This window comes from Zootermopsis nevadensis, unplaced genomic scaffold (genome assembly GCF_977971745.1).
Source record: "Zootermopsis nevadensis isolate Lab colony 2312 unplaced genomic scaffold, Znev_1.0 Znev_ptg000059l, whole genome shotgun sequence".
NCBI classification, from domain to species: domain Eukaryota; kingdom Metazoa; phylum Arthropoda; class Insecta; order Blattodea; family Termopsidae; genus Zootermopsis; species Zootermopsis nevadensis.
In genome coordinates this window covers 114,455-125,736 of record NW_028259190.1, presented here as the reverse complement: position 1 = coordinate 125,736, position 11,282 = coordinate 114,455, and the positions used below count along the sequence as shown (strand labels likewise).

General features: G+C 39.6%; 1 protein-coding gene and 1 long non-coding RNA gene across 4 annotated transcripts in view; both read right to left on the bottom strand.

The window, feature by feature from the left end:
• Positions 1-494: 494 nt before the first annotated feature.
• On the bottom strand, positions 495-3,785 carry LOC147871306 (transcription-associated protein 1-like). 2 transcript variants are annotated; one of them, XM_087340003.1, is made up of 5 exons: positions 3,549-3,785; positions 2,995-3,092; positions 2,410-2,495; positions 1,934-2,155; positions 495-1,576 (listed from the first exon to the last, which is right to left on the bottom strand). In XM_087340003.1, the coding sequence occupies exons 2-5, from the start codon at positions 3,005-3,007 to the stop codon at positions 1,526-1,528; spliced, it is 372 nt and encodes a 123-aa protein (XP_087196129.1). In that variant the 5' UTR covers positions 3,008-3,092; positions 3,549-3,785; the 3' UTR covers positions 495-1,525. The 2 variants fall into 2 exon arrangements, with proteins under 2 accessions (XP_087196129.1, XP_087196128.1); XM_087340002.1 differs by having other exon boundaries at positions 495-2,155; positions 3,549-3,750.
• Positions 3,786-4,455: 670 nt separating this feature from the next.
• Positions 4,456-11,282, bottom strand: part of LOC147871305 (uncharacterized) — a 33,553-nt gene continuing 26,726 nt past the window's right edge. For both annotated transcript variants that reach the window (XR_015532474.1, XR_015532473.1), the window contains exon 3: positions 4,456-4,893. This is a non-coding gene — a long non-coding RNA (uncharacterized LOC147871305). The remainder of the gene's footprint in view (positions 4,894-11,282) is intronic.

Genomic DNA, 11,282 nt, shown 5'->3' with positions numbered 1-11,282 from the left:
GTGCACGCTGATTACTGAATTGCCAGCATGTCTACACGAGAATTTCTGATTGTGGTCACAATGTTTATTAAGATCCCGGGACCCCTTCAACATCATGATCGTATGTTGATTGACTACCCAATAACAAGATCAATAAAACGTGCAACAAACAAAGCTACGTTCTACCTCCAAGAATCATACGCAAAGGAATCTTCACTCACAGACGGCTCGAACATCTAATATTTTAACAAACATCCTGCAAAAGAGCTGTACCACTTAAAGTCCTCTCCCTTCCATTTCAGCACGGATTCTTACAGTAGTAATAAGTTCTAGAAATGAATGGAGGGTAGACACGGGTTTCGTATTGTATGCATTTCCTTCCTGATTTCTGCCCTCTAAAAAATAACTGAGGGTTTTCGTGGGTGCGATATGGGAGCCCAAGATGAGAGGAAGGAGGGGTTATGTAAAAATATATTTATGAGGGAGCAGCCAAGGTGGTCAACGAACACCAAACAGACATCATATATCATTTCATTTCCAGGTCAACAATCTTTAACCAAACTAAATGGTCAATAACTTCAGCCTGTCTCTCTCTCTCTCTGACATACACAAAAACACAATCTCTACATTCTTCCTATAAACAATCTGACTGACAACACTAACAAATTAGTCTTTCCTAAGCCAAGAACTCTTCACAACCATTTTACAGACATAAAATAACAATCCTGACAACACCAGCACTGGTACATTGTGACCCACATAAGTGGCACTGCCTTTCTATACTTGGTTCCAACCAACCACACCACTCCTCGATCCTAATGCAAATCCCCTTACCCCACCACCAACCACGGAATATACCAGAAGTAATACTGAGCCTCATCACATGTCCATGAGACTGACACCTGACAACTCTCAACTTATGGTTAAGTCTCAAATAAATGGAACCTCTGACAGTCATCTCCATTTTTGCAAGCAAATCCAAATTCATAACGAACACCACATCACAAACTTACAAGTTTTGTAACCGATCCCCTTGCTCAACACAGGAAACTCTAAACTTAAGCACAAGAACAGAAAATATCCCGGCAGCTCCGCTCACTGTGCACATCTCACATGTAACAAAACCTTATCACAAATAGTCACCACCCTCGTCTACAAGCTACACCTAACCTCCAATTTTGATGTCCTATGAACAATATATTCACTAGAGACTCATGAATGCCTCTAGCATACCACAGATACTGCAATTATGCCAATCTCTCACCGCACATAGGTCTTTCAACATATCAAATCTCACATTTAAGTTCACAACATCTAAAGTACCTAATAAAATTGGACAGACTCATCTCTCTCACACGACAACCACATCAAATACATTCTAATGCTCATGTACTCACACAACGAATGCCTGGTTCAGACCGATATCAGTCTCTTGCGGATACGAGGTTCCTTCTTTGTCCCAGCAGGTTTAATCTTCTGACATCAAGTCGGTCTGCCAACTGTTGCCGCACGTACTTCAACGCTTCTCTGGCCGGCAGTACGCGGGTCACGTGGTGCTCAGTAGAATCTGAAGGATCATTCTGTTTCTCGTAATCTGCTACTCCCAGAAAGAGAAAATACATTCACATTCAAGAAATCAAGACATCACACTCTTCTAAGAACATACAGTTTTACTTCACCAAGCAGTTAACACTCCTACCTTAGCCAATGAACAAGCACCTTACATTTTCAGAAGACAAATTCTGTCAAGTTCATTACAAACCCATTCACAAGTTAACTTTAAATACGGGTCACGACAGTGTCACAACCAGCGACCTGACAAATTCTGAACTCCCTCGCTTACAGATTCATACTGGAGCCTTTCTTTCCTCCCCCCCAGCAAATTTAAAACATTCGCCAAGTGGGCCATTATTCCACACGTCATAATACTGCAACTACAAACTCTACAACTCACACACATCACGTCAGACCCACGCAACTTCCGTTGCCACTGATTCAGTGGATATTTAACGAACAGTTCGCTTGCCGTCTGTTTGGAGCCGAGGATGTTGATCGCTGTCTCCAAGAAAAGAACAAGTGCCAGGTGTCCCGGCTTACAAGGCTCCCTCTCCTCGTGCCCCATTATGACAGCAAGGGAGTCTATAAACACCAGTCGGTCCATGCCCTTCAGGTTCGCCTGTTTTGATGTCATGGAGAAAGGACGTAAATGAAAGATTAAGAAATGGCAAGCCTCTACCACACAGCCAACATCTGTAGCACTTCTACTACTAAGGTGAATTCAACCGACAAGGGGCAATTAGATTTATTTTCCATATCACCATCAGTAATGCCACTTTATAATACCTTCTGGAAGCAAAGGTGGAAACTTCACCGTCAGTAATATAAATTGTTTCAATGTTGAACAATCTAAATTTATAAAACTGAACTCACCAGCTTCCTGTGATATCGCCACCATTGTGTAGTGACACACAAGGAACACCGTCGTAACTCTTTCATGGCTGCAGCAACAAACACTCCTACCAACATACACAACAGGCCTTACTGGCTTTTCCAGACATGAAGCAGACGCTTTCAACAAGTTCACATACTAAATGTGGTTTTAAGAGAGATTTCAGGTTCTCACAGTGGTCTTTGGGTTCTAACACCACTTGGACTTACAGAAAACCAACACCGATTATGGTTTTTAAACATTTAATGGTTCGCTATATCAGCTGAAGTTATCCTTGTGACTAAGCGCCATGCCATGAGGCAGTGGGAGCATGGAGGTAAACTCCATGCATTCTCAATTATAGAACTATGTGGAGGTCAGCCTCAAAATGTGGTTCCTTACACTGGCAAAGAAAAATCACATTCTTCATTGTTTCTTTGTAGTCTCAATAGAAGAAATAGACAAGTTCTTCATTTCATTAAAACCATTTGCTACTTTTCAGGACAAAAGGTCTTCTCATTTCAATAATGGCATTATAATTCAGAGAAGAAGTTTATTAAACAATTTACTCAAATGGATGAACTTGCCTGTGACTGCCATCTGGTGAGTGGCTCTGGCTTGCTTGTCCTGCAATCTGAACGGAATCCCATGGACTGCGGAGATCTCCACATGTGGATCATCAAAACTGCAACAGCGAATCACAATGAGTACAGATAATTACACTCACATCCTAATGTTCAATGGTCACAGCAGTGGCCAATGCAGTTGCTGCTTCCTAAATCAGCACCTGATGTAAGAGGCACAGAGCAAATGGGAAATCTGGTTTTATGATATGACAAAGAAATACATTACTTGTAGAAGCCTCCTGGTACTGGCAGGATACTAAACACAAACTAATTGTGATACAGCCTCTAACGGGCTCACTGTACCAGTAAATAATGAGTTCTGGGTGCTCAGAGAAAAATCTATACCAGTGCCTCATAGACTGCCTTGGGACTCGCTTACAATTCTGCGAAGAAAAGCCAGTGATTAACAATCTGTTATGTCATGTTAGTACCATCAGGCTGGCTGTACACTTTTTTAATATCAAGAATGAGGTTAGTTTGACAATATTCTTCTGCCTCCAACTGCTCTTATATACCTTGGACAGGAGAACAGCTGCTGCGCTCTATTCTCATCATCATTAAAATTCAGGGATGCCACCAAGAAACAGCAAATTATTTCCCAGCACTGACGACGGTAGAACGGATCCGTCGTGCTTGACTTCTGAGCACTAGATGCTGTCTCCACGACCTGGAAAACACAAGCAACAGTTTCAAGTTATAACGAGTAAGGGAAGTCAAATGTTTTAGTTACAGTAACTTCCACGCGGCATTGTTATAATACTTTCACGTACTGCACTTACTGTAATACTCTAAACACCTTTTCTCCACATCAGGGCGCATGTCATATTTATTTCCAGAAACTTTGGGTTTCATGGACACCTAGACTTTTATTTTGTACGTAAAAAACGAGTTTGACAAATCTCAACAACACTGAAATAAAAATTAACTACAAGCATATAATTTTTGTATAGTCTATGCTAACCCTAATAAACGTCAAAAAGGAACGTACTATACGCGTACCAAGTTATTTCATAATCTTCCACCAACAATTTAAACTCTAAATGATTTAAAGGTGTTCAAGCGTGCATTGAGAGGTCACCTCATCACTCACACTTTCCATTCTGCAGTTTATTTCACCTCTGCTGAAATTTCTTCAGTTTTATGTATATCTATAATCTATATTTAAAGTGGTTTTGCATTTCTATTTAAAATTCTGAGGTTTATGTATATTAATTTGTAATTTTTTTTAATACCTGTATTGCAGAATCTGAAGGCTATGTACATTCATATGTGAAACACGTTCTTGTAATTGTGTCAAAAGTATATTGAATGAAGTCCTGAAGTTTATGTTTATTGTATGAAATGACTTGCTCTGCATCCCATGGTTTAGTCCTAAGAAGGATCTATGGAATGCAAACAAACTCTACTCTCTAACATACCTGAATAATGCAATTCCTTATCCAAGTAACAAACACTCCAGGTGCTTCGTTCTGTCTCGTTCTTCACATCTCCAACTCCAAAAAAGCTGCTTCCCCATCACGCACACAACTGATCTTCTCAAACGCTGATATTCAGACAAATTGGTCCTCCATGTCTTCGTTGATACCTGTCCACACACACTACAGCTACAGTTCACATGAAAGTTGCTACTCAGCACATCCCCTGATCTCAAACTCCTCTTTGAGACAGACTAGGCACTCCCACTAAATCTATAACAGTACACCTCCTGGGTCATCCCAAACGCATCGACTGATGAATTGTGTCCATCACGCACAATGGTCATGTCAGCTACCGGAGCAAAGTCTTGCTACCTCCGTAGTAATGATGGACTCGAAACTGCATAACGGCTGAAGTATCCCATATGCTTGCATTCACGCCTACCTGAAACAAAACCATGTACAGAAATAAACATCCGCATTGAGAGACCAGTATTAATTCTTACTACGAAGGCACTCTACACCACATTAATAACCTACTGGCAACTAATCCGGCCTTTCGTGTAACCAAAATATTTCCCACTTTACGTACTTCACACAGGAGAAAGATGACAAACATCAGTTCAAATAAACTTGCAAGCATTCGAAATATAAGAGAGTAAAGCTGCACTCGACTGGGCAAACATCCTACCATCACGCCGTCCGAAGTAAACAATAACAGCAGAGCAGCTGCGCCATTTTCTCGCACGCAGGGACGGCAACGTCTGAAAAACAGCGAACACATCCCGCCACCGGCGGAGCATGAGGGATATTCAATGACCAATATGTGCGCACCCTGACGAACTGTGCTGTCATCTACCGACAATACACCTGAGGTACATGCCCGTCCGCGAACACTACACGGCACTGCCGAACCAAATGCTGACTGAAATACCACTCGAAAGACTGTAAAATTATGAAGACCTCAAACTTTATTTCGTGACTACCGTTACTGACATCTTCTGCCTTAAAACTAACAGGAAATAAAGAAAAAAATTAAGGCGAAACGAGCTACCAACTTCGCCTATAAGAAACCAACTACCAAACACTTCCATAACCTCAAAAATCTTAAAATAAATTATGAATCGGACCACACCCAAAAAACTAAAAACTCAATCAACTTAGCACGAAGCACTATCAAACAAGTAGCCCACAATTCGCCACTAGATCGCCTACATCCTAGGACACATTTATCACATAACCTCTCGGTCGCCGGATTGTTACTGCACAGAGCAACCTTCGACACCCTGCTCAGATTGATACCAGACACAAATCTTGAATACCTGCACGTCTACCTATAAATCACCCAGTGAAATCGTCCACGTCCTTTCCAACACGAACTTATCCTCGTCACATTTCATGTTGGCACTCAAGACATCACGCAAATTCAGCACCGACATCTTCCCTGCGCGATAATTTCTCACAACTAATTTTCCAGAAGGTCGGAGACGACTCGCGAGCTTCGTCATTTGAAAAGTCCGACCAACATCACCTATAAGACACCAACTACCAAACATTTCCATAACCTAAATATCTTCCATCATTTATGAAAACAGGTGGGATTTCGTAAACTACAGCTCAATGAACGAAGCACTATAAACGATTATTGCATATGTCGCCACTACACAGCCCCTCTGCCACGATCCAAACTTTGCGGTCTTATCGCGTTCCCTCAGTACTAATCTACACTTACCCACATGCTCCTGCCATCCTAAAGTGAACTGCGTTAATTTGTATTTTGGCTGCAATGTACCAGAGTAATAAGCATTTGTATAATCCATTTTCATCAAAATATTCTTTGCGTTACGGCAAACCTGACACTATTTTAAATGAAGTTATTTTAGAATCCCTTGACATTTTAGATTTCTTTATAGACAGTTACAGTGGTTATATGTGATTCCTCACGTAGCAAACGGAAAACGATTCACCACTGGGGGAGCCATCACACTTCTTACTAATGAACTGGTGAAATTGTTAAATGCAACTAAGAATATAAGGACATTATGCAGAGAGCTTATAACATTTCAATCTCTATCCCTCTCCTACCCTTATTCAAAAGACTGAAACCTCCATCATTTCACACACAAGAAAGTTTAACGTTACGTTAGAACAGTGTGGGAACTGAAACCAATAAGTGAAGAGAACGCTGTGGCAACGCAAAGACAGTCAACATTACAACATATTTCACTAGGAGACAGGAACAAAATTCGAATGTCTAAGATACCAAAGACCACGAACAAAAGTGCTTTCAAGTATTTAGGCTGGAAGAGGGTTAAGAATTTTGATTAAACTTTATTTATTAATTTGTGGTTTATATAAACACACTGTCAGAAGCTCTTACATTGTAGCATAGATGACAATATTTACATTCCTGCTTTTAGGTTCATGAACATGCTCTTTCTTGCATGGAAATTTTAGAATGCCGTCTTCTGACAAATTATCAACAAACTGTGAAAGTGTGGAAGAATGGAGTCATGTTTTCATATTTGTTATCTTTAATTTCTAATGGATTAATCTGTTACCAGAATAATGGTTAATTGCAACTGTTGGTAAACAAACTGCTAAGGAAAATATTGTTGAATGAAGATTTCAGTCTACAATTATTACACGTATAGCACAAAATTTCTCAGGTTATGTGCATCTCATGTTACTTGTAGGATAATAAAAGGAAGGAAGGTGGCATTTCAATAATATTGATGCACAAGGCATGCATGTACTGTGTTTGAAAGAATATTTATTGTAATTGGCCACTTCAGTGACGGGGGGGAGGTGGCATGGAAACATTACGATGGATTTTAGGGAAATATTTTTTGAACCTCTGAGATGACTGGAAATGGCTGACCACGGATTCCCATGTGCAGGCGTTGTTATTACTCGTGATTAATCTTCCAACTGTGGGCTACGACTTATAGTGGCAATGACATAAGATATTCAGATAGTTTATTTTTTCTGTACTCCTTAGCTTTTGATTTAGGAATGATCATAATTTCCTGCATTGGAGAACATGACCACATTAAGCTACTGAAAATTTTATCAATGGATGGTACCACACCAATGACCATGGAGTTGTTAACCCAACATCCCCGAATTAGAAAATGAAGAAACACAGTAAATATTATTGAAGAGACAGCATTGGATACATAGGAAGATAATATTAAAATCATCTTCTAACTGGTTCGAACTCAGCAAGTACATAAATTATTGCTCCTGTCAGTATGAGATCTGAGTTCTGAAAAATTACCTCACAATTACACTTCACATTCTGACAGCAGACCCTACACAAAGAGGCGAAATAACACGTGACGTTTACAGAAATTTGTTAAAAAGAGTTACAAAAGACAGGATACTACTCTACCTGTACAAAGGAAAGCACATCACAGAAAAGCGTGGGATACGAACCCACGGTCCCTGCGACCAAGAGGCTACAAGGACCGCGCGGCCACTTTGACGCAATGTACGATGTGACATTTAAGGTCCTAAGGTTTTTTTCGTAATTTTGGTGGCATTTTTCCTCTGGACACGGCGATATTTTGCGAATGATTTATGTACATTTTACAAAATACACACCGCAATGTAGAACTTACGTTGCCACTTATCAACTTCTCGTTACCTTGAACTTGAGGTCGCTGACAGGAAGTTTGGCGTACGGAATTCCAAAGAAACGCCACTTACTATTTCTTGTTTCGGATAGATGCTAAAACTTTTCCCTTCAGCAAACCTTGTTGCCCTCTGACCATTTGTTTTCTTGAGGTCTGCCATCTTCAGAGGCGAGGCTGCCAACGCGCAGATCCGACGGCCCACCATGTCTCCACGTCTGTGCGCTGGACTCCAGAGATCCAGATCCATTTTAAGTTACTGCATTATTTATTAGTAGCATAAATGGAAAGAAATCAATACTTTCGAATGGCATCGAGGACTAATCAAAAGTCAGACAGTACTGATTCTGTCTTGGAACAGTCGGCTGGTAACATTTGAATAGTCGCCATTAAACTACGGTTGGAATTATTTGATTTCAGTCGGTCAGTATCAACGTAATATTGTGTTCTAGAAATAGAGTTCTACGGGACCATCAACAAGATTAATTACCACCGTTCAATCACGTATTAACGCGTGATACCTATAATGAATCTCAATGTTAGGAAGTCTTCTCGGTGACGTGACAGAATAGAAACAAGTGAAACAACAATCCAACATAACACGCAAGAATATGTGCGGTTCGCCACATTGAGACATACGACTTCAGTGAATGGACATTTCCATGCCATGTGTGCTCAGTAAAGACGTTTGTACGAGTTAGTAACACGTAAATCATATACAGACATCGCATATCTGCAGAAGCTGGACCTATGTAATTTGAGAACATTTATTCTTTATAACGATGACTGGGGTCACTGTAGTAATTACATGTAGTGTAATATAAAATTAAATAAATATTTTAATAAATTATTCTTCGTGTGACAACATATATACTTCCACAATGAAATATTCAATAACATCATATTTAAGTGATAAGTGATTGGTGTACTTGCAAATACTGAAAGTATGTGTCCAATAAAATATCCTTGTAAAAAAATTAAATCAGGTATGAAAGTGAAGCCCAGAATATAATATACTTTTTAAAGTGACGGAATCGAATTTTTGAGTGTTTAATAATATACAATTAACCATAACGAGCTCAAGGTGCCCTCACATGCGCAAGTCATACGACTGCACTGCGCAACAACGTATGCGCAGGTGCCCCACTAACATAACCTAACCTAACCTAAACCAAACCAACCAAAACGGGGTAATCTGCATCAGTGCAAAATGGTTTCCTGTGCACGAATTTTGGAAAAAGCGAATGGATGCTCAGAAATTATTGAAATTTTGTATGGACGTCATGCCACAGGTAAGTTAATGATATTCATACTCTATTATGTCTTATCGCTTTTTAGAAATTCGCACGAAGGCATCAAAGTCGTGAGGTGGATGATGCGCAGAGTCGGCCACGACCACTTATCAATAACAATATTAAGCGCTCACACAATCCCCATATAATGAAATTAGTGCTTATAAGCGTGTAATACGTCCTAACACGTCTAAAATTACATAATGTTTCCACAAGAAATATTTCTTCCAAAATTGATGCAGTGTAGATGTTGACGCAAATACGTAGCAGATTCATGCGTAACGATGACCCAATCTAACTCACTATAAATAAGTATCATGTAACGAAAGAATCGAAATAAACATACGTGAATGATAGTACGTCATTTATTAATATAAATTGCCTCACAAAGAAAGTGAATATAAATCTCTGGTACATCAATTGCAATGTTTGGTGGGCGCGGAATTCGTGGCGCACGACAAACTTGTGGTAACATATTGGTGTCCTATGTCAAACTTCTACAAAATATATCGAAAATATTGCCTCACATTTACTCGAGGACACGACGTACAAACACAAGGACGCAGTCTATCGCAGAAAATACGGAACCAAAGATAAGACGTGCCACCTGTGACGAACTAAATGGAAAGAAATCAATACTTTCGAATGGCATCGAGGACCAATCAGAAGCCAGTCACTACTGATTCTGTCTTGGAACAGTCGGCTGGTCCCATTGGAACAGTCGCCATTAAACTACGGTTGGGATTATTTGATACCGGTCGGTCAGTATCAACGCAACTTTGTGTTCTAGGAATAGAGTTCTTCGAGACCATTAACAAGATTAATTACCACCGTTCAATTAAGTATTAACGGGTGCTACCTACACTGAATCTCAGTGTAAGGATGTCTTCTGGGTGACGTGTAAGAAAAGAAACAATTGAAAAACAATCCAACATAACATGCAAGAATATGTGCGTTTAGCCACATTGAGACATACGACTTCAATGAAAGGACATTTCCATGCCATGTGTGCTCAATAAAGACGTTTGTACGAGTTAGTAACACGTAAATCATATACAGACATCGCCTAACTGCAGAAGCTGGACCTATGTAATTCGAGAACATTTATTCTTTATAACGATGACTGGGGTCACCGTAGTAATTACATGTAGTGAAATATAAAATTAAATAAATATTTTAATAAATTATTCTTCGTGTGACAACATATATACTTCCACAATGAAATATTCAATAACATCATATTTAAGTGATAAGTGATTGGTGTACTTGCAATTACTGAAAGTATGTGTCCAATAAAATATCCTTGTAAAAAAATTAAATCAGGTATGAAAGTGAAGCCCAGAATATAATATACTTTTTAAAGTGACGGAATCGAATTTTTGAGTGTTTAATAATATAAAATTAACCATAACGAGCTCAAGGTGCCCTCACATGCGCAAGTCATACGACTGCACTGCGCAACAACGTCTGCGCAGGTGCCTCACTAACATAACCTAACCTAACCTAAACCAAACCAACCAAAACAGGGTAATCTGCATCAGTGCAAAATGGTTTCCTGTGCACGAATTTTGGGAAAAGCGAATGGATGCTCAGAAATTATTGAAATTTTGTATGGACGTCATGCCACAGGTAAGTTAATGATATTCATACTCTATTATGTCTTATCGCTTTTTAGAAATTCGCACGAAGGCATCAAAGTCGTGAGGTGGATGATGCGCAGAGTCGGCCACGACCACTTAACAATAACAATATTAAGCGCTCACACAATCCCCATATAACGCAATTAGTGCTTATATGCGTGTAATACGTCCTAACACGTCTAAAATTACATAATGTTTCCACAAGAAATATTTCTTCCAAAATTGATACAGTGTAGATGTTGACGCAAATACGTAGCAGATTCATGC